General features: G+C 38.3%; 1 protein-coding gene across 2 annotated transcripts in view; it reads left to right on the top strand.

Moving 5' to 3' along the window:
* Window positions 1-23,678, top strand: part of SACS (sacsin molecular chaperone) — a 46,354-nt gene extending 22,676 nt beyond the window's left edge. For both annotated transcript variants that reach the window (XM_082220212.1, XM_082220211.1), the window contains one exon: window positions 10,092-23,678. In XM_082220212.1, the coding sequence (XP_082076338.1) occupies window positions 10,092-21,667 (11,576 nt within the window). In that variant the 3' untranslated portion in view covers window positions 21,668-23,678. The remainder of the gene's footprint in view (window positions 1-10,091) is intronic.
* Window positions 23,679-24,540: the final 862 nt, after the last annotated feature.

The following is a 24,540-nucleotide window of genomic DNA, read 5'->3' as shown; positions in this document are numbered from 1 at the left end:
TCCTTTACGGCATAACTGGACTATAATTGGAAAAACTACGATATCTAAAGGGACTAGCCTAATTGGTGGTAAGAAGATTTTTTGTTTCTGTTCCGTTCTCTTTCTCTGCTTTTTTCGCCCCCTCTTTTCTCCCTCTTCCCCTTCTCTCTGTGAAACTTTTTGGACGCAATTAGTACTTCACTTGCCATCTGTGCTCCATTTGACTCCCCGGTTGGGAGTCCGAACTAAACCAGGTTTTACAACTACTTTAAAAGAACTTATACGGACTCTCCAATTGGATTTGGGACTGGGAACTATATTACGAAGGTTGTAAGTGAATAAGGTGGGAACTGACATAAAATTGAATAATACTAGGGGGGTGCTAACCGCCGTTAAAGGTTATACTGGAAGGATGTCTCACGTGCCTAAGAAGGGTGCAGAGGGCGGGACACCAGGAGATAGGAGGGGATCTAAACCAGATGCAGATTTCAAGACAGAAATTTTGAAAATGTTTGCTGAAATTAGACAGAGTGAAAAGAATATGGAGGATAAATTGGAGCATGTGAATACAAGAATAGAACAGGTGGATACGAGAATTGGGAAAATGGACCAAAAGATAGAGGAAACTGTAAAAGAGCTAAGAGGTCAAATTAAAGATATTTCCAAAAGAACACAATCTCTGGAAGAAGGAATGAAAAAAACAAGAGCAGAAATGAAGGAAGTGAAACGGGAGGAAGAAAAACTAAAAGTAGGATTATCGGAAGTCAATAAAACACAAGAAGAATTATGGGACGCAATCGCGATGAATGAATTGAGGCAACGGGAGGTGAATCTTAGGTTGAGAGCAGTCCCTGAAATACAAGGTGAAAACATCAGAGAGAAACTGATAATAGAAATAGCACGATGGTTGGCAATACAAAAAGAAGAAGTAGAAAGATCGGTTCAAAACGCATTCAGAATAAGAACAAGAACAACTAGAATAAAGAAAACGCCGGGAGATTGTCTGATTACCTTTAAAGACAAAGATATGAGAAGCCTAATCCTACAAAAAAATAGAGAAAAAAGGCTAAATATTGATGGGAATTACATAATCATTTTCAAAGATATTCCAGTAAGACTGTTGAAACGAAGAGACCCATATAAGCCATTGGTCCAAATTCTCAAGAAAAACAAGATTGAATTCAAATGGGAGTTCCCTCAAGGGATCTCATTTACCTACAAAAGCAAGAAACATAGACTTATCAACCCGGAGGAAACAAGTAAATTTCAGAGGCGATATAAGGAGTTGATGGTGGAGGAGGAAGAAGAAAGAGGAGCAGTAGGAGGAGTCGATCCACTGGAGAGGAGGTATTGGGCGGAAAAGGAAAGGGAAGACAGAGAACCGGAGGAGGAGGAGGAGGAGGAAGAGGAGGAGGAGGGAGAGGAACAGGAAGAAGCCGGACTATAATCAATTAGATAAATCAATTAGATAAACCAATTAGATAAATAACTTAATTTGGAAAAAGATGGCGCTAAAATTGTGGAATTGGAATATTAATGGAATGAATGACAAGAAAAAACGAAACAAAATTGAACAATGCCTAAAAAAGAAAAATCTTGATATTATCTGCCTCCAAGAAACACACGTGGCAAGGAAGCACAGGAAAATTTTGATTAACAATAGATTAGGAAACGAATTTGTGTCCTCTGATAAAGGGAAAAAGAGAGGGGTTGTATTATATGTAAAAAAGAACATTGAGGCGCAACAAATTTTCAAAGATGAAGAAGGTAGAATAATTGTAATACAGATTAAATGGCAAGGAGAAAAAATAATAATTGTTGGGATATATGCACCTAATGGGAATAAAACTGATTTTTATAAAAACTTGGAAGAGAAATTGTTTGAATACATGGACCAAAAAATGATACTTATGGGGGATATGAATGGGGTGGTCTCGTTGGAAATCGATAGATTTAGAGAAAAAGACGTAAGTAGAGAAGGAAAATTGCCTAAGACTTTCTTTACTATGATAAAAAACTTTAACTTAATTGATATATGGAGACTTCGACATCCGCTGGAGAAGCAATTTACGTTTTATTCGGAACCAAACAAGTCTTTATCAAGAATTGATCAAATCTGGGTTTCCAGTGAGCTAACTCCAAGAATTCGACAGATTGAGATACAACCAAAAACAATATCAGACCACAGCCCAATAAAAATGGAGGTTAAAGGATATGAAGAAAGATCATTCAGATGGCGACTTAATGATTATCTCTTAGCTGATCAGAAGCTTGTTCAGGAGGCTAAGAAAAAATTGATAGACTACTTTACAGATAACATGAATAAAGGCACAAAAACGAGCATAGTTTGGGATGCAAGCAAAGCAGTTATAAGAGGATTCTTTATTCAACAGAATGCGATTAAGAATAAGAACAGGGAGAAAGGGAAGAAGGAGATCTTAAAACAAATAATGGATAATGAAGTAAAATTAATTAAGAACCCAAACAGCTCAAAAATAGAATATTAAAGTCCTGCAGGCACAATTTGCAATGATTATTAACAAAGAGGTGGAATGGAACATCAAAAGGCTTCGACAGAAAAACTTTGAATTCGCTAATAAATCCGGCAAATGGCTTGCGTGGCAAATTAAGAAAAGGAAAGAACAAAACACAATTAATAAAATTATCTTAGAGGGAGAAGAAGTTGAGAATCCCAAAGCCATTAGGAAAGGATTTTTGGATTTCTATAAACATTTATATAACAACAGAGAAAAGAATAATACGAAGAAAATAGAAAGATTTTTAAAGGAAAAAGGTGTGAAAAAGATCCCGACAGATAAGAAAGACCGACTGAACGCCCCAATAGTAAATGAGGAAATAATAGAAATAATAAAAGAACTGAAGAAAGGGAAGGCACCAGGACCAGATGGTCTAACATCTAGCTACTACAAAGAACTGAGGCACGCCCTAATAGTACCAATAAAGGAAGTCATGAATAACATACTACAACAACAGGATATCCCCGGAACGTGGAGAGAGGCCTTTATTACACTCATTCCAAAGCAAGACTCTGATTTGACACAAGTAAAGAATTATAGGCCAATATCTCTGTTAAACACAGACTACAAGATTTTTGCTGGAATATTAGCAAAGAGATTAAAGAAGATATTACAAGAAATAATACATGTAGATCAGGCAGGCTTCCTTCCGGGCAGGCAGATGAGAGATAATGTTAGGAACATAATTAATATTTTGGAATATCTGTCTGTAAGGACTGAGAAGCAAGCCTTATTAATGTTTGTGGACGCAGAGAAGGCTTTCGATAATGTATCGTGGGAATTTATGTTAAAAAATTTAGAAATGATGGAAGTGGGGAATGAATTTTACAACGGAATAAGGGCAATTTATTCGGAACAAAGAGCTAAATTGATTGTGAATAATGTATATACAGAAGAGTTCAAGATATCGAAAGGTACCAGACAGGGGTGTCCTCTCTCGCCGTTACTATTTATAACAGTCCTGGAAGTCCTTCTGGGTTCAGTAAGGAACAACGACAAAATAAAGGGGGTTACAGTCGGCAAAAATGAATACAAGATCAAAGCCTTTGCGGATGACATAGTAATAACGATTGAAGAACCAAAAAACAGCTTAAATGAGGTATTGAAGGAAATAGAAGAGTTTGGCAAAGTGGCGGGATTTACTCTAAATAAGAAAAAAACAAAACTAATGGCTAAGAATACTGATCTGACTCTGGTGGATGAGTTGCAATGAGAATCAGGAATTGATGTGGCCAAAAAAGTAAAGTATTTGGGAATATGGTTGACCCCCAAAAATATTGATTTATATCAGAATAATTATACTCAGGTGTGGAACGGAATAAAGAAAGATTTAGAAACCTGGGGTAGAATGAAACTGTCCTTCTGGGGCAGAATATCAGCGGTCAAAATGTGTGTGCTCCCAAAGATGATATTTCTGTTCCAGATGATCCCTATAATCAGGGGAATAAGTGTATTTAAAGAGTGGCAAAGAACGCTCTCGAGATATATCTGGCAGGGCAAGAAGCCAAGGATACAATTTAAGCTGTTGACAGACGCCAAAGAAAGAGGCGGTTTTGCCCTGCCAGATCTAAAACTCTATTACGAGGCGTCCTGTCTTTGCTGGCTAAAGGAGTGGATAAAATTAAATAATAATAAATTGTTAGATCTAGAGGGCCATGATAATAGATCGGGATGGCACGCCTATTTATGGCGGGAGAAGAAGAAAATCCACCAAAGTTTCACTAATCATGTTATCAGGGGCTCTATAATAGAGGTTTGGGACAGGTACAAAAATATTCTGGAATTTAAAACTCCGCATTGGTTGTCTCCACTAGAGGTAATGTCGGTAAAAAAAACGAATATGAGATCAAATTGGATAACTTATGGTGAATTGGTAGTGAAAGAGGGGGAGAAATGGAAATTTAAGCCATATGAACAAGTGAAGGATCAGGTCTATGATTGGTTACACTATTTCCAGGCAAATGCAATGTTTAACAAGGATCTAAAAGAAAGGGGATATATGGAAAAAGCGTCTAAATTTCAATTAGATATAATTGACAATGATGTTAAGATAATTTCGAAAATGTACAAAATACTTTTAGAATGGCAAACAAAGGACGAGGAAATCAAGTCGGTCATGATTAAGTGGGCCAGAGATCTTGGTCACAGCATACAACTAGAGGATTGGGAAAAGGTATGGAACGAAAATATGAAATTCACTGCATGTACAGCACTGAAAGAAAATATAATGAAGATGGTGTACAGGTGGTATATCACACCGGCAAAGTTGTCAAAAATGTATAAGACATGTAACAAGTGCTGGAAATGCAAAGAAAAAGAGGGATCTCTCTTCCATATGTGGTGGGATTGTAGGAAGGTGAGGGGCTTCTGGGAATCGATTTATTGTGAATTGAAAAAGATCTTTAAATATTCGTTTGTTAAGAAGCCAGAGTCCTTCCTACTAGGTATAACAGGAAGAGAGATAAAAAGACGGGACTATAAATTGTTCCAATATGCTGCGACAGCGGCAAGAATACTGATGGCCCAGAGGTGGAGACAGGAGGAAATGCCGACTCTGAGCGACTGGAGGATGAAACTTATAGATTACGCGGAATTAGACAAATTGACTGGAAGAATAAGATATCAAAAAGATCAAAAATTCACCGAGGACTGGGGGAAGTTTGCGGCATATCTGGAAACTATATGTGATCAACAAACAACGCTAGTGGGGTTCAAAGAGACTTTGTAATACGGTAAGGAATATTGCAAGATAGGAATAGAGAGGTGTAAACTAATGGTAAACTAGCAATACTATATAGGAAAATGCGAGGAAATAAGAACAATGGATGATTGTGGGAGGTGCTGGTGGAGGCTCAAAAAGTGTAAATATGTAATTATGTTGTAACCAATATAAGTAAATGAAAAACTGAATAAAAATCTAACTGCAAAAAAAAAAAAGAAAAGAGTACGACAAAGATTTCTGCCTGATCCCAGTACACGGGGAGTTCCAAAATGTAGGTGCTGCCACACTACAATATTAATTTATTTTTTAAACAATTTTTATTGTTTTCAGAATGAACAATCAACATCTTCCTGCCTTCAAGAGTGCTACATCTTGCCAAACAAATACAAATACAATACAAATAATAAATAAAAACATAGTCTCATAAGTCCCTGTGAGAAGTAGGTGGTCTGTATCCATGTTTTTTTTGAAGTTCATACTAAATAAAATTGAACCAAGTTGCAGAAAATCTGACTTTTTGTTGGTTCTTTGCTCACATTACTTGTCTATCAGGTTTTTTCATGAGAATTACCTTCCAGAACAAATATACCAATATTCCATTAAGTTAGGATCTACAGTTCTATGATTCAAAGATCTCCAAAATTTAGCAATGGTAAAAATAACAATTTCTTATGCGTGCAGAATGAATATAAAGTGGCACATGTGACAGTGCAAGTTTATGCTAGTTTAACACTTCAAGAGGAATCATGGTATTAATAATAAGAATAAGAATAATAGAATTTATAAGGATAGAACTTTCTTTATGTATGCAACAACAGCAGCAAGAATACTGATCGCAAAGTATTGGAAGACACAAGATTTACCCACCGTGGAAGAATGGCAGATGAAAGTGATTGACTATATGACATTGGCGGAAATGACGAGCAGAATTCGTGACCAGGGAAAGGAGACTGCGGAAGAAGACTGGAAGAAATTTAAGATTTATCTTAAGGACTATTATAAACTTGATGAAGTTTAGAATGTCGAGATTTCATAGAGAGAAAGGGTTGCAGTAATATAAGATTAGATTAAGAAAGGACTATGATGAATTAGGACGGGAAAAAACATTTATAAGTTGCTATAAAATTTGGACATGAGGATGCAGAAAGGGGAGGTATGGGGAAGTCCGAGGAAAGAAGTCTATGAAAGGACATTATGAAATTATATTTGTTTGTTTGTCTGTTTTTTTTATGTTTGTTTGTTATAAAAACTTTTGTAAAACCAATAAAAATTTTATAAAAAAAAAAAAAGAATAATAGAATTTATATGCCTCCAATAACCGGAGGTCTCAGGGCAGTTCACAAAACAAAATCAAAATATAAAAGCACAAAACCACAAAATATATAATCAAAATAAAAACAACCTAATAACCCACTGCCTCCAACCCCCCCCCCCATTTTAAAAGGGCATAGGACGTGCCAATTTATCATGGCTGAATCATGTTATAATCCTAACAAGTTGTAGCAGGAGATTCCATTCAAACCCCTCAGGTGGTCTCAGTAGTGTAAGAAATTATAAGATCTAGGGTTACCTTTATTACAAACTCTTAGCGCAGGGGAGAGCAGAAGAGTAACCGCTCTCCCCCTTAACCAGAGGGCACCCTTTGCGTGCCCACGTCCAGCATCCCCAATCCTCCGAGACTCCCGGCAGAGCGCTCCTGGTCCACCTCAACTCGTCACAGCCCTTTGAGGTTCCCACCAAACCTCAGTTCAAAATGATCCCAATTGCGACGGGCGGAGGCAGAGCCAAGAGAGAGCAAACCAAGAAGGAGTAGTCTTCACTCCAGTCTGCTCTTTGTGTACGTAAGTGGGCAAAGCTTATTTGGTCACTCAGTCAGCTCAAGAGCTTCATCTGCCCTACCCTCCCTTTGTTTATACTCTTTATTGCAGGTTCACTTCTTTACAGGTATGCGGGCACTGCTACGGTCTTACCATGGTTGCTGTTAAAGGACCCAGAAGGAATTTTCCCTGCATTGGCAGGTTTCGCCTTCCCTGTAGCAAAAGGCTCCCCCCCCATCCCCAGGGTTCCCCGTTAAAGGGGTTGTGTTGAGGGGAGTCACTGGCCATACATTGAAAGGCTATCAGTGCACCCCCGTGTTACAGTGAAATAAGGGGCAGGCTGTCTGCGTAAACATACGTGTTCCAGAGCCAGCCCACTCCCCAGACAGATATAATAACCCTGATGTGCCTCAGATCCCTGGCTGGGGACTGGGAGGGATAAATGCCCAATGCCTAAGCCAAAGTCTTCTTACACCTGAATGTTTAAATAAAGTTGTGGTCAATTTTAATCCCATAACACATTACGAGTCATTCATTCCACCCGAGTGGCTCCTGGGGTCGGGGGGGGTTTCCGCCTGGGCACGCAATGGGATCTACCCACATATCTCTGAGTGATTTGCAGTGGATCAACAAGGATTCTGACTTGCAGTTGTTTAAAATGGCAATCAGGCTACCCCCCCCCTTTCTAAATTAGGCTGTTGAGATAAAGAAATGTGGGGGAGGGAGGGATACTTTGTGTGTGACAGGATTGTGAGCTCAGTTCTGGTAATGCGTACAAATTCCTGAGTTTAGTATGTTCCTTAATTCTGAGTATGCTGCTCCACCTCCACGACTAATTTGCACCTTCCTCTGTTTGGTGGATCTTGGGGTTCTAGTAAAACAGATCTCATAAGCCTGAAGTCTGTTTGCCCCTGCCATAATTTATCTTATGGCAACTTCCAATATTTTTACATTTAAAACTCACCCATAAGCAGAGTTGTAGATAGTAAAGATGTAGATATTTTACAATTTCCATTTTGTTTTCCTTTCATTGTTTTTCCATGCATCTATGCAAAGACACTAAAATAGTGGTTAGGACAAAAGGAAGTGGTGGAAAAATACTTTGAAAAGGTGGTTCACTTCTACAGTTAAAATGTAGAAGAAACAAATCTTCTGTAGAAAAGTCATTTCCTCTCTACAGATCTTCCTTTTAGATTGCATAAAGAATGCAAAATAGCATGCAGGTGTGTAGTGATAAAATGAGTCAAATGATTTTCTGCAAAGATGAGTTGTTTGCATATCTGTCTTTGCATGATTGGAATGGTAGTTGCATGGTGGATATTGAAAACAATTATACTTCTGTGAATTTTTTTGTAAAAACAGGAGAAGAAATTCCACTGATCCATTAGGTGGAAAAGTAGTATTATTCTGGTGTACATTGAGAGACCTTTTCAAATTGCAACCTGTAATACAGTATTAATTTCAGTCTTGATTTAAGAGGTAGAAATGTTGGATTTGTCTAGTATTGTCTGCATTTTGTGTGTGTTTCTTGTGCTGATCTGGACCAACCGTCAGTCTATACTTTAGGTTCTTGTTAACAGAGTGCAATATTATACATGATAATAGTTCTGTGATTGAACTACCTTTTTAGGTTTTTCAAATAGCAGGGGATCTAATATGGATTGGTACCACTGTGTTGGGAAGCGCTTTTAAAAATCATTTTTCCTTGTAGCATTTTCCCAATGAAAAGTGCCCCACCCCAGCTGTTTTTTGCCCCATTAAGGACAACCTTTTGTGTACAGTCTGTGTACAAGTAAGGTTTTCCTAACAGAGCAAATAGCACTGGTGTCTTTTTTCTTTTTAATTTTCACCAGGAAATCAGCATGGATTGGAATAAATTTGAAACAGTGCTAAAATCAAATAAATCAGGGTGTTTCTCAAAGATCTATTGAATGATCTATTGAACAGTTAACAATTGTATGGTGAAATAAAATAAATATATAAATAGTGACATCCAAGAGAGCTGTGGCAATTTCTGTTTCAAAAGGGCTCCAATTTCTCAGTTGCTGTGATCTGTAAAGAAAACTATTTTAAAATGGCAACTCAATGGTACTAGACTTTATCAAAAAGTAAAATGACCAGTAAATCAAGAGAGGGAAAATGCTGGATTTGTCTGGAATTAATTTGATTTCTACTATATGTGCTGGCAGTGTAAAAAAGCAAAGTCATATTGGTAAATGGTGATGGGAATGCTTAGAGAAGTATTTCAGAGACAAATATAAGCAGATCCACTGCTATACACAAGAACACAGAGTGTTGTGGAATATTAAATACAAGTTTTACTTATAGTGATCATTGAAAGGACAGTATACTTATACTAGATCCCAACTATAGTAGTGGGGTTTCTGCTGGCTGAGCCAACCTGAGCCTGGTAGATGGGAAACAAGCCTTTAAAATATGGTTCAAGTAACACCACCCTTTTTTCTGGCTTAACACACTGGGTTAAATGGCTGCTCTGTACAGATTTAGGAGTGCAGCAGCCATAATCCTTACTTCAGAAGTCCATGCTTGTTCATTCCTGCTAAGCCATGGTTTGGCTTAACATTAGACGTGAGCTGCGCCAGTGTGCAGGACTAATGTAGAACAGTACCACACATGCTGTGTACTAAGAAAGGAAACAATGATGAAGTGGTAGACTCCTATTGTCTGCCATCCGAAGATAATGTAATTAGTCGGTAGGGTGTCAGGGTAAGTACCAGCAGCTGCCTCTTTCCATGGCTGTAGTAAAGGTGTGCCTCAAAAGGGCAAGTAACCTTTTTGATCAGAAAAAGTCATGGCTTGTTGTTAAAATACTTTGCACACTATCCCATGGCCCTTTGTGGATCATAGCAAGCCTTCAGCAAGGCCAAGTGTGACGGTTTCCTAGCAAGCAGAAGATCTATTAGAGAACAACTCTAAAATAACTGGTGCCCTTTTCTTTTTTACTGGCAATTTATGGTTTTAACAAAAATCTTACTAAATGTCACTCAGTTTAACACCTTTTATTTTTTATTTCAGGAAGAGCATGCACTCAGCTGCAGCTTCTCAACCCTGAACGATTTGCACGGCTCATCAAGGAAGTTACGAATTCTTTATGGCCTGGTAAAGACATCGTGGTACAATGGTTTCCACTTTCTGAAGATAAAAAGCACCCATCTGTTTTGTGGCTTAAAATGGTATGGAAGAACCTGTATATACATTTCTCTGAAGATTTGTCAATGTTTGATGACATGCCACTTATCCCAAAAACAGTACTAGATGGGGATGAAGAAGTCATGGAACTTATTAGATTAAGGACTCCATCACCAATTATTCTAGAAGATGGATCTGAAACTCAGCTTCCAGAATTTTTACCCGACATCATTGAACAACTTGGTGGGATTGTGCTTAAGAAACTAGACTCATCTATACAACATCCACTTTTAAAAAAATATATACATGCCCCATTGCCAAGTGTAGTTTTGCAAATAGTGGAAAAACTTTCCATACAGAAACTGACCAATAAGGTTGCATCATTCCCTGTATCATACAAAAATGCTCTTAGAAACTTCCTTGCTAGTTTAACTGATACTACGGAAAAAGAAAAATTAATAATTAATGAGCTAATCATATTTAGGAGAATTAAACAATCACTTGATGAAGAAATTACTTTTACTGCATTGAAAGGCTGTAAGGTACTGCATCACACTGCCAAACTTCCACCTGATATAAAACTCTCTGTTTCACTAGTTGACAGCAGTGACGAAGCTACCATTCGTTTAGTAAACATACTAAAAGCAGACCAGCTAAAGAGCACAGATTGCATGAAGTTTATTTTAAAAGATATTCAGAGTGACTTTTATAGTAACGATGAAGCAACAAAAGTTATGCTATGGATTCTGGAAAATCTAACTTTCCTAAAAAATGAAAATGCAGAAGTGCTGGATTGGCTGACGCCATTAAAATTCATTCAAATTTCTGAAGGAAAAATGGTGTCAGCTAGTGAACTTTTTGATCCCGAAGTAGAAGTACTACAAAATATGTTCTATGGGGAGGAGGAACATTGCTTTCCCCCTAATGTTTTTAAAACATCTGCTGATACTCTTCATTCTTTGAGATTAATAGGCCTAAAAAGTGAAAGCAACTTGGAAGAGAAAGACATTTTGAGCGTAGCTCAAAAAATTGAAAGCTTGAAGGACTGTGCTAGTACAAATCAAGATGCACTTAGAAGGAAAGCCAGAACTTTGTTAACGATTTTGAACAAAAATTATCCATTACTTCATACACCTGAAACAAAAGCAATGTTGAAAAAAATCAAATGGATTCCAGCATGCAAGGAAAGACCTCCAAATTACCCAAGTTCCTTAATTTGGAAAGGTGATCATTGCAATTTGTGCTCGCCACCTGAAATGTGTGACTTATCTCAGGCTACCTTAGTAGGTTCCTCTGTTCCTCTTGTGGAAGGTGTCCGACTAAATGTTGAAAAAGCACTGGGGATCTCAATCAAACCTAACATAAAATCAGTGCTAAAACATTTCAAAGTAGTCGTAGACTGGCACAGTTCTAAAAAATTTAGTGATGAAGATTATTATCAATTTCAGCACATTTTGCTTGAGATTTATGGCTTCATGAATGATCACTTAGATGAAGGAAAAGAATCATTTAAAGCCTTGAAATTTCCCTGGGTCTGGACTGGTAAAACCTTTTGTTCGTTTTCTCAAGCAGTGATAAAGTCAGCACATGATCTTGATCTTCAGCCGTATCTACATAATGTGCCAAAAACAATGGCTAAATTCCACCAGTTGTTCAAATGCTGTGGGTCAATTGAGCAGCTGACACCAGACCATGTTTCCATGGTCATTCAGAAAATATACCTCAAAAGTGAACAATCTCTTACAGAAGAAGAGAGCAAGCAAAATCTTTCTATTATGTTGAATATTATAAGGTGGCTGTACAGCTGTCAAATTCCAGCTAGTTTAAATACACCTGTTCCTGTATATTGTAGCAAAAAACCTTACAGGCTTACAATGAAACCAATCCATGAATGCTGCTACTGTGATATCAAGGTTGAAGACTTAAATGATTTGCTAGATGATGCTGTTGAGCCAATAATTTTGGTTCATGAAGATATACCCATGAAAACTGCAGAATGGTTGAATGTGCCATGTCTTAGTACCAGATTGATAAATCCAGAAAACATGGGATTTGAGCAGTCGGGTCAAAGGGAACCTCTCACTGTAAGAATTAAAAACATTTTGGAAGAATACCCTTCTGTATCTGATATCTTCAAAGAGCTGCTTCAAAATGCAGATGATGCTAATGCAACGGAGTGCAATTTTTTGATTGACATGAGGAGAAATAATGACATAAGAGAAAATCTTTTGGATCCAGGAATGGCAGCTTGTCATGGGCCAGCTCTCTGGTCTTTCAACAATTCTGAATTTTCTGACTCTGACTTTCTAAATATAACTCGATTGGGTGAGTCTCTTAAAAGAGCAGAAGTTGACAAAGTTGGAAAATTTGGCTTGGGGTTTAATTCTGTGTACCATATCACGGATATTCCGATCATCATGAGCAGAGAGTTTATGATTATGTTTGATCCCAACATCAATCATCTCAGTAAACATATAAGGGACAAGTCTAATCCTGGGATCAAGATTAATTGGAGTAAGCAACAGAAAAGACTTAGAAAGTTTCCTAATCAGTTCAAGCCATTTATTGGTGTGTTTGGTTGTCAGCTCCCGTTGACGGTGGAGGCTCCTTACAGTTACAAAGGGACACTTTTCAGGCTTTCTTTTAGAACACAACAGGAGGCTAAAGTGAGTGAAGTCAGCAGTACTTGCTACAATACTGCAGACATCTATTCTCTTGTGGATGAGTTTAGCATTTGTGGACATAGACTGATAATTTTTACTCAGTGTGTAAACTCCATGGTTTTGAAGTATTTGAAGTCAGAGGAAACCAACCCTGGTGTAGCTCAAGAGACTGTGACTATTAAAAAAAATCTGTGTTTGTCCAAAGCAATAACTTCCCCTGTTACAAGTGTTCTCAAGGAAGCTGCCAAACTCATGAAAACTTGCAACAGTAGCACAAAAAAGCTTCCTACTGAATCACCCAAGTCATCGTGCATATTACAGATAACAGTGGAAGAATTTCATCATGTGTTCAGGCGGATTGCTGACTTGCATTCTCCAGTTTTTAGAGGCCCAGAAGATGACACAGTTTCTTTCTTTGAAATGGCTAAATCTGGACAGACAAAAAGGCCTGCTGATGAACTTCCACAAAAAACAGTAGACTCTACAACATGGCTTATATGTTCTTGCATGGATACTGGGGAGGCCTTAAAATTCTCATTACAGGAAAGTGGAAGAAGGCTAGGACTTGTCCCATGTGGATCAGTTGGGGTTATGCTATCTGAAGCACAGGATCACAAATGGACTGTGAAACCCAATTGTAGCAACTTAGGAGAAGTGTTCTGCTATTTACCTCTTCGAATCAAAACAGGTCTGCCTGTTCACATTAATGGCTCTTTTGCTGTTACATCAAACAGAAAAGAGATATGGAAAACTGACACAAAAGGAAGGTGGAACACAGTATTTATGCGGCATGTTATAGTAAAAGCTTACTTAGAAGCTCTTGTGGTTCTACGCAACATGGTAGTTTGTGGGGAGCTAAATGACTACAATTACTATGCAGTATGGCCTGATCCTGACTTAGTGCATGATGATTTTTCGGTCATATGTCAGGGGTTTTATGAAGAAATAGCTCACACAAAAGGCAAAGAAGGGATCAGAGTGTTCTCTGATGGTTCATCTTGGGTGTCTATGAAGAATGTGAGATTCTTAGATGATTCACTCTTGAAACGTCCAGACATAGGACCTGCAGCTTTTAATATTTTTCTAAAGTACCTTAAAAAAACTGGCTCAAAAAATCTCTGTGCTGTAGACCTTCCATCTTGGGTCAAAGCAGGCTTTGAAGAAGCAGGGTGTAAACAGGTGTTACTAGATAATACTTTTTCAGAGAGGCAATTCTTTTCTGAAGTCTTTTTCCCAAATATCCAAGAGATTGAGGCAGAGCTTCGTGATCCTTTAATGCACTATGTTCTGAGTGAAAAGGTTAGCGAGTTCTCAGAAATTCTCTGTGTTACACCGTGTATTCCCTGTTCTTTGACTGAGCACCCTCTGGTGGAACCTTCAAGACTGATCCACCCTGAAGGTCGAGTTGCAAAGTTGTACGATAAAGAAGATGGAAGATTTCCCTATGGCACCAGTCAAGATTACCTTAATCCCGTGATTTTGGTCAAATTAGTTCAGCTAGGTATGGCTAAAGACGATATTTGTTGGGAAGACTTGGTTGAACGTGCCGAATCTGTAGCAGAAATCAACAAGACTGATCATGCTTCAGCTTGTCTCAGAAGCAGTATTCTGTTAAGTCTCATAGATGAAAAAATTAAATGCAGAGATCCTAGAGCTAAAGAATTTGCTGCAAAGTTCCAAACAATACCATTTTTGCCATTTCTCACAAAACCAGCAGGCTTCTCTTTGCACTGGAAGGGTACTGATTTTGGCCCTGAGACAATGTTTTCAGCGATAGACCTTTTCACTGCTGATTATCAAGATATAGTTTGTCTGTTAAAACCAATCCTGAATGAAAATTCCCATTCCTTTAAAGGTTGTGGGAACATTTCTCTGGCAGTCAAAGATTTTTTAGGCTTGCTTAAGAAACCAACTGTTACTATGGTTATAAACCAGCTGAAAGAAGTTGCAAAGTCCTTTGATGGGATTACCTTGTACCAAGAAAACATCACCAATGCTTGCTATAAATATCTCCATGATGCCCTGCTCCAAAATGGAGCAACAAAAGCAATCATAATTGAAGAGCTGAAAAACTGCAGTTTCATTCTTGTTGAAAATGGCTATGTTGACCCCACAAAGGTGTCTTTTCATCTTAACTTTGAGGCAGCGCCGTATCTCCATCAACTGGCTAATAAATACAGAAACAGCTTTCGTGAGCTATTTGAAAGCGTAGGCGTGCGTCATGCTTTTACTGTAGAAGATTTTGCTCTGGTTCTTGAGTTAATCAATGAGGAAAGAGGAGCTAAACCACTGACTGAAGAAAATTTCCAGCTTTCTAGGAGAATCATCAGTGAAGGAATATGGGGCCTCATTAGAGAAAAGAAGCAAGAATTTTGTGAAAAACAGTATGGCGAGATATTGTTACCGGATACTCACCTTGCCCTTCTACATGCTAATACTTTGTGTTACAATGACTGCCCTTGGATCAAAGTGAAAGATACAACTGTAAAGTACTGTCATGCCGACATCCCTAGAGAAGTAGCAGTAAAGCTTGGAGCAGTACCCAAGCGACATAAAGCCTTAGAAAGGTATGCATCAAACATTTGTTTTACTACCCTTGGGACTGAATTTGGGCAGAAAGAAAAACTGACAAGCAGAATTAAAAGTATTCTTAATGCATATCCATCAGAAAAAGAAATGCTGAAAGAGCTCCTTCAGAATGCAGATGATGCAAAAGCTACAGAAGTTTGCTTTGTGTTTGATCCTAGACAGCATCCAGTTGATAGAATATTTGATGAAAAATGGTCTCCACTTCAAGGGCCTGCACTGTGCGTCTTCAACAATCAGCCTTTTACTGAAGATGACATTAGAGGAATTCAGAATCTTGGAAAAGGCACTAAAGAAGGCAATCCATGTAAAACTGGCCAGTATGGTATAGGCTTCAATTCCGTGTATCACATAACTGACTGTCCTTCTTTCATTTCTGGTAATGATATTCTTTGTATCTTTGATCCTCATGCCAGATATGCACCAGGTGCAACATCAATTAGTCCAGGACGCATGTTTAGGGACCTGGATGCTGATTTCAGAACACAGTTCTCAGATGTCTTGGATCTCTATTTAGGAGATCACTTTAAACTAGAAAACTGCACCATGTTTAGATTTCCACTTCGAAATACAGAAATGGCAAAAACGTCCGAAATCTCCCCAGTGCCATGCTCAGACAGAATGGTGCAAAATCTTCTAGATAAGCTGCGTACAGATGGAGCAGAACTCTTGATGTTTTTGAACCACATGGAAAAAATTTCTATTTGTGAAATAGAGAAAACAACAGGAGCACTTAATGTGTTGTATTCTGTAACAGGAAAAGTAACTGATGGCGATAGACTGAAACGAAAGCAATTCCATGCTTCTGTAATTGACAGTGTCACTAAGAAGAAAGAGCTTAGCAAGATACCTGTGCAACAAATCACTTACACTATGGATACTGAAGACTCTGAAGGTAACCTCACAGCCTGGTTAATTTGCAACAGGTCAGGTTTTTCCAACATTGAAAAGGTATCCAAGAGTGTTGTATCAGCTCATAAGAATGAGGACATTACTCTCTTCCCCCGAGGGGGAGTTGCTGCATGTATTACTCACAACTACAAAAAACCTCATAGGGCATTTTGTTTCTTACCCCTGTCCTTAGAAACTGGGTTACCATTTCATGTGAATGGACACTTTGCCCTGGATTCTGCCAGGCGAAATCTGTGGCGTGATGATAACGGAGTTGGAGTACGAAGTGACTGGAATAATAGTTTAATGACAGCATTGATTGCACCGGCCTATGTAGAACTTTTGATTCAGCTGAAGAAACGTTACTTTCAAGGTACCGATCCAACAGTGTCTGTGCTACACAACACATCTATGCATACAGTGAAAGACACTTTGAAAAAGTTTCTGTCCTTCTTCCCCGTTAACAGACTTGACCTGCAGCCTGATTGGTATTGCTTAGTGAAAGCAGTTTATAGCTGCATTCATGAGGAATCCAAACGTCTCCTACCTGTTGTGCGAGCTCCAAATGTCGATGGCTCTGATTTGCATTCTGCAATTATCATTACATGGGTTAATATGTCTACCTCAAACAAAGCTAGGCCATTCTTTGACAATTTGTTACAAGATGAGTTGCAACACCTCAAAAATGTAGAGTACAACATTACAACACGCAAAACAGTAGCAGAAAATGTGTATAGACTCAAACATCTCCTTTTAGAAATTGGCTTCAACTTGATCTATAGCTGTGATGAAACTGCAAATCTTTATCACTGTCTTGTGGATGCAGATATTCCAGTGAGCTATGTGACTTCAGCTGATGTCCGATCATTTTTGATGACATTTTCCTCTCCGGATTCTAATTGCCACATTGGAAAGCTGCCTTGTCGACTTCAGCAGACAAATTTAAAGCTTTTCCACAGTTTAAAACTTCTTGTTGACTACTGTTTTAAAGACACAGAAGAAAATGAAATCCTCATTGAAGGATTACCTCTGCTCATTACACTTGATAGTGTACTGCAAATTTTTGATTCAAAGCGTCCAAAATTCTTAACTACCTATCATGAACTGATTCCATCTCGTAAAGATCTGTTTATGAACACACTGTACTTGCGGTACAGCAATATCTTACTGAAATGCAATGTAGCAAAAGTCTTTGATATTACCAGCTTTGCTGATTTGTTGCCTTCTGTCTTGCCAAGAGAATACAAAACCAGAGGTTGTGTGAGATGGAAGGAGAATTTTGCAAGTGAATCATGGCTGAAGAACACGTGGCATTTTATTGGTGAATCTGTAAATGTGAAAGATGACCAGGAAGATGCAAAACCAACATTTGATGCTGTTGTTGATACTTTGAAGGACTGGGCATTGCTTCCAGGTACAAAATTTACCGTATCCTCTAATCAGCTTGTTGTACCAGATTGTGATGTCCTGCTTCCGCTCAGTCTTATGCATATAGCTCTGTTCCCAAATTCTCAGACTGATAAAGTTTTTCATGCTTTGATGAAAACTGGTTGTATTCAACTTGCTTTGAACAAAATTTGCTCCAAGGACAATGCTCTAGTGCCCCTTTTGTCAGGACACACAGCAAATATAGACAACCCTTCAAGCATTTTAAAAGCCATACATTACATGGTTCAGACATCAACATTTAAGACTGAAAAATTAGCCGAGAATGATTTTGAGGCCCTCCTGATGTACTTCAACTGCAACCTAAGTCATTTGACATCTGAGGACGACATTAAAATTTTGAGGTCCCTTCCGTGCTACAAATCTATCAGTGGACGATACATCAGCATTTCAAAATGTGGAGCATGTTATGTACTCACAAGAACTATCCCCTCTGTTGAAGTGGATAGATGGACACAGTCATCTTCAGCTGCCTTTCTGGAAGAGAAAATCCATTTAAAAGACCTGTACACTGTACTTGGGTGTGTTCCAGTAGATGACCTTGAAGTTTATTTGAAGCATCTTTTACCAAAGATTGAAAGTCTGTCTTATGACGCAAAACTAGAACATCTGATTTACTTAAAGAACAGGCTCTCTAGCATTGAAGAATCTTTAGAAATAAAGGAACAGCTGTTTGAGAAGCTAGAGAGCTTTTTGATAATTCACGATGCATGCAATAGATTAAAACCTGCAAAGCATTTTTATGATAGGACCGTAAGAGTTTTTGAAGTTATGCTTCCCGAAAAGCTGTTTATACCCCAAGACTTCTTTAAGAAACTGGAGCAGCTCACAAAACCAAAAAACCGTGCTGCATTCCTTGCATCATGGGTAGCATTTCTCCGAAATATGGGACTAAAATATGTAATATCCCAGCAGCAGTTACTGCAGTTTGCTAAAGAGATCAGTATGAGAGCCAACACTGAAAACTGGACTAAGGATACACTGCAGAATACAGTGGATGTCCTCCTCCATCACATATTTCAAGAAAGAACTGATTTGCTATCTGGAAACTTCCTTAAAGAATTGTCTTTAATAGCATTCTTGTGTCCAGAACGTGCTCCGGCAGAAATTGTAAGATTCCATCCACAGTATCAAGAGGTTAATGGAACACTCCCTCTTATAAAGTTCAGTGGAGCCCAAGTAAACCCAAAATTCAAACAGAGTGACGTTTTGCAGCTCCTTTGGACTTCGTGTCCTATCCTTCCAGAAAAAGCTACGCCTTTGAGTATCAAAGAACAAGAAGGAAGCAGTCTTGGTCCACAGGAACAACTTGAGCAGGTTTTGACTATGCTTAATGTGAACTTGGATCCACCTCTAGACAAAGTTATAAATAACTGCAGAAATATATGTAATATAACAACTTTGGATGAAGATATGGTAAAAACAAGGGTTAAAGTCCTAAGGAGCATCTATGAATTTCTTAGTACAGACAAGAGAGAATTCCGGTTTCAGCTTCGAGGGGTTGCTTTTGTAATGGTTGAAGAAGGTTGGAAGCTGTTGAAGCCTGAGGAAGTCGTAATAAATCTTGAGTATGAATCTGACTTCAAACCTTACTTGTACAAACTTCCATTAGAACTTGGCACCTTCCACCAACTATTTAAACACTTAGGCACTGAAGATGTTATTTCAACAAAGCAGTATGTTGAGGTTCTGAGTCGCATATTCAAGAACTCTGAAGGAAAACAGCTTGATCCTAATGAAATGCGTACTGTTAAACGAGTTGTTTCTGGCCTGTTTAAAAGCCTTCAAAATGATTCTGTTAAGGTTAGAAATGAGCTTGAAAATGTGCGAGACCTGGCTCTTTATCTTCCAAGCCAAGATGGTAGATTGGTAAAATCAAGCATCTTAGTTTTTGATGATGCACCACATTACAAAAGTAGAATACAAGGAAACATTGGTGTTCAAATGCTTGTTGATCTTAGCCAGTGTTACTTAGGAAAAGACCATGGTTTTCATACCAAACTGATAATGCTGTTTCCCCAGAAGCTGCGACCCCGTCTCCTCAGCAGTATCCTTGAGGAGCAGTTGGATGAAGAGTCACCCAAAATTTGTCAGTTTGGAGCACTTTGTTCTCTCCAAGGCAGGCTCCAGTTACTGCTGTCTTCTGAACAGTTCATCACGGGACTAATTAGAATTATGAAACACGAAAATGACAATGCATTCTTAGCCAATGAAGAGAAAGCCATAAAACTTTGCAAAACCTTGAGAGAAGGCTTGAAAGTTTCTTGTTTTGAGAAGTTGCAAACAACACTGAGAGTGAAAGGTTTTGCTCCTATTCCTCACAGCAGAAGTGAAACATTCGCCTTTTTAAAGAGATATGGAAATGCAGTAATATTGCTCTATATACAGCACTCAGATAGCAAAGACATCAATTTCCTTCTAGCATTAGCAATGACCCTGAAATCTGCAACTGATAATCTGATTTCTGATACATCCTATTTAATTGCTATGTTGGGTTGCAATGATATTTATAGAATTAGTGAGAAGCTTGACAGTTTAGGTGTGAAGTATGACTCTTCAGAACCATCAAAGCTTGAACTACCTATGCCTGGCACTCCTATACCAACTGAAATCCACTATACTCTTCTTATGGATCCAATGAATGTTTTCTATCCTGGTGAATACGTTGGCTATCTTGTCGATGCTGAAGGTGGTGATATCTATGGGTCGTACCATCCCACCTATACATATGCTATCATTGTGCAAGAAGTAGAAAGGGAAGATGATGAAAATTCCAGTTTCCTGGGCAAGATTTATCAGATTGACATTGGATACAGCGAGTACAAGATAGTGAGCTCTCTTGATTTGTACAAGTTCTCAAGGCCTGATGAAAGTTCTCAGAGCAGGGGCAGTGCACCATCTACTCCAACAAGTCCCACAGAATTTCTACCGCATGGGCCAAGAACAATTCCTCCTCATTTTCCCGGAAGAGAGAGTCACAAATCTCCCTCCTCCTCCTCCTCTTCATCTAAACATCATTCTCCCAAAAAGGCTAAAGCAAATTCTTTATCAGAGATTTTGAGGGAAGTTACATCTGTGATGGAACAAGCTTGGAAGCTTCCAGAATCTGAAAGGAAAAAGATCATAAGAAGGCTGTATCTTAAGTGGCATCCAGACAAAAATGCAGAGAACCTTGATATTGCCAATGAAGTTTTCAAGCATTTACAAAATGAGATCAACAGATTAGAAAAGCAGGCTTTTATTGACCAAAATGCAGATAGGGCATCCAGAAGAACATTTTCATCATCAGCTTCTCGATTTCAATCAGACAAATTTTCATTTCAAAGGTTTTATACTTCATGGAACCAGGAAGCAACGAGTCACAAATCTGAAAGACAACAGTCTAAAGAAAAATGTCCATCTTCTACAGGTCCTTCATATTCCCAGCGGTTTTTTATGCCACCTACATTCAAGTCAGTTGGAAATCCCGTTGAGGCTCGTAGGTGGTTACGGCAAGCTAGAGCAAACTTTTCAGCAGCAAGAAATGACCTTCATAAAAATGCCAATGAATGGGTTTGCTTTAAATGTTACCTGTCTACCAAGCTTGCTTTGATTGCTGCCGATTATGCCGTAAGGGGCAAGTCTGATAAAGATGTGAAACCCACTGCACTGGCACAAAAGATTGAGGAATATAGCCAACAGCTTGAAGGCCTTACAAACGATGTTCACACACTGGAAGCATATGGAGTCGATAGCTTAAAAACTCGCTATCCAGACCTCCTTCCTTTTCCACAGATTCCAAATGACAGGTTCACTTCTGAAGTTGCTATGAGAGTGATGGAGTGTACAGCATGTATTATAATAAAACTTGAAAATTTTATACAGCAAAAGGTATGAGGTTAAAGACATGGTGGTTTCATATAGACATGCCATGTTTCCAGCCAGTTTTCTCCAAGCTATCGTTTTTTGGTGGCATGCTACTGTTTGATGTGTCATGCAGGCAACCATACAGCTTTGTGTGACAGGGGTGGGAGTCATCCTCTTACGCAGTGGGGGTGGGGGGAGGAAATCACGGTCACAGATGCGGTAAGATCTGAATTCACTTTTGCTAGCAAAAGCTATATACTAATGTGATGGAATAAAATGTGACTTATGCAGTTACTGTACTTTGGAAGCTATGCAGTTCCTAGCAGCTTATAAATAAAATGCATATATTTCTGTGGCAATGAGGGCCAAATTAGATGTTCCATGGCAAACCTGGATTTGGGAAACTCGACTATCACTGAACATGCTTTGCTGCAAAAGCAGCCAGAGAATGGCATGATTTACAGTAGAAAAGTGTTTGATGGGAGAGGAGTTTTTAATCCTTCCTTGGCCCAATACTTGTTTCTTGTGACCTCCCATTTTCTCCTATAACAAAGCAAATGAGCGCCTGGGACCTGACTGGGGAACATGAGGGCATGTTGCAAAGGGAAAGTGATAGGCAGAAGGATTAATTGGCTCCTTGCTCTCGGACATTTCTCCATTGTAAACTGTGCTTTCCCACTGCTGCTTTGCAACAGTTTGATGACATCCCTGGATCTGGTAGTGAACATCTTGTTCAGCCCAAGGTACACAGGATTTAAATGTTACATAATCTTGTTTTAAGCAACAGCTTCTTATTAGCAAAACTGTAGAACATGTATTTAAAGATTTGCAGGGAGACTGAGCTGTAAAATATAGTTATGTACACAGTACAACGGTAAAATTCACAGGGCTGAACTGCACTTTATGTAACCAAAGCCTAGGACTATGTCGGTAAAATCGGTTTGTATGTGCAGAGATATATATGTATGTATCCCCAGATTGCATCCATTCAGTTTTATGGTATGAGGTGGTGTCATTTTTCAGTGTACTAATATAAGACTGAGTATGTTACTCTCTTTTATGAAATTGAAATGTTTGGAGAAAAGTCACTTTGAAGCATTCTGTATTCATTTGTTTGCTATGGACATTCATTTCACTCACAGTAATACGATCTGCAGGATCTGATTTATAGATTTGCTGCAGTTTTACATCAAACATTACATCAGAGGTTGCCAAGGGACCTTTGACACAGCACAGTATTTTATTCCTTAATGTTTGATGACTTAAACACAAGACTTATTTTCTTATAACCTACTTTATGTGTTTTTGACATTGTTACATCTTTTGTTGAATGAGAATTGCATGTGCATTACCTAGTAAAATACTTGATTTTCTTTAGGGTTTTTGAAACGGAAACTGCACACCAAAACTTTTTTTTTTTAAGTAGTCTTACTTCAGCTTTTTGTTTTGTTTATATATTTTTCTCATGAGCCATCCCTGGAAATAGTATAATGTCATAAAATATTTTGGTATACAGTGGGATAATTTTTTATTACATATTAAATGGTGCTGCAATGTTACGCTTTTTGATTTTGTCTCACACTGTGGCACATGAGATGTCTGATTTTTAGTTCATAATTTTTCTTTTATAAATTGTAATACTTTTGATAATGCCATGTAAATTATTCAGTATTTGTAAAGAAAATAATGACAACATGTAAAATAAAGCTGCTGTGGATAGTATTTATGTTCCATTATTACCTAACTGTCACAATTATTTACTTGATTAGTACACTGAAACTATAATTTTATGTAAAGAATGTAAAATAAAATAGGGGTAAGATGAGGTTAGATAAATTACAACCAAAATTATTGCAATACAGAAGGACAAAATAGTTGACAGAAGCTCTTCAAGAAAATGTGTAAATAATAAAAGGGCTTTCAGTGTAGAAAATATCTCAAGAAAATCTAGGCTTTGAACCTTCTGGTTGCAAAGCCGTATGATTATTTCTGTTGTTAAGTGCCATAAAATGATTTTAATAATAAACTTGAAGATTCTTCAAATTGGTGTGTTGAATATTTATGTATATTTATTTGAGACTTCTTTCACCAGGACCTTTAGCAGAGGGGGAGAACTCACTTTGGTGAATCAACCAGGCCTTTCTCCCATCCCTGCTGCTCTTTTTGTGATGATAAAATGTGTATTCATTGATTTACTACCCCAATTGCTTTTGGCGAACCATTGCAGATTTACCTTTTCACGCAGAGGCTATTTCATTCTAATGCTATCATGATCTCAAACTAACTATTCCAGTATATTCATATTTTTCTGCCCACATCTTTAAAAAAAAAACAAAAACAAATAATTTCATCATAGGACGTTCATAGTAAATTTACTTTGTGTTTTTTTAATATAAAAAACCAGCAGTATTAAAAATGCATGTTTATTAACCTCTAAAGTTCACAAATCCAGGGTCGATGCAAAATCTGAAGTATGAAAGAAACTTATTCCATGTGTGCTGTGATAAATCCATTTTGACTGTGTTTCATTTTATATGCTGCGGAGAGCACTGCCTCACAAGGATGAGTAGAAGTTATTTTTGGGGACTAACGGATAGAAAGAGTACTCAGGGCTAACCTTCTCTTCCTTTGTGGTCCATGAAGCAAGCCAGAGCAGGGGACCTCAGATGGCCATACCATATGGAGTACCATAACAGAGAAGGGGAATTGTGCAGGGAAGAACTGCCCAGCTCCTCTGCCTTTCCCTTTCTGCATTTACAACAGGGTTAGAGAACCTTTTTCAATCTGAGAGCCATATTGCTTTGTGGGCAGTCTTCCAAGGGTTGCATGCCAGTGGTGGATGGGGTCAGAGGCGAAACGGGGCAGAACAATGGGCCTGACTCCCATCCTTTGCATAGTAAGCT

The sequence above is a fragment of the Podarcis vaucheri genome (genome assembly GCF_965113315.1).
Source record: "Podarcis vaucheri genome assembly, chromosome: 4".
In the NCBI taxonomy this organism is placed as follows: Eukaryota; Metazoa; Chordata; class Lepidosauria; order Squamata; family Lacertidae; genus Podarcis; species Podarcis vaucheri.
This window is presented reverse-complemented; position numbering and strand designations above follow the sequence as displayed.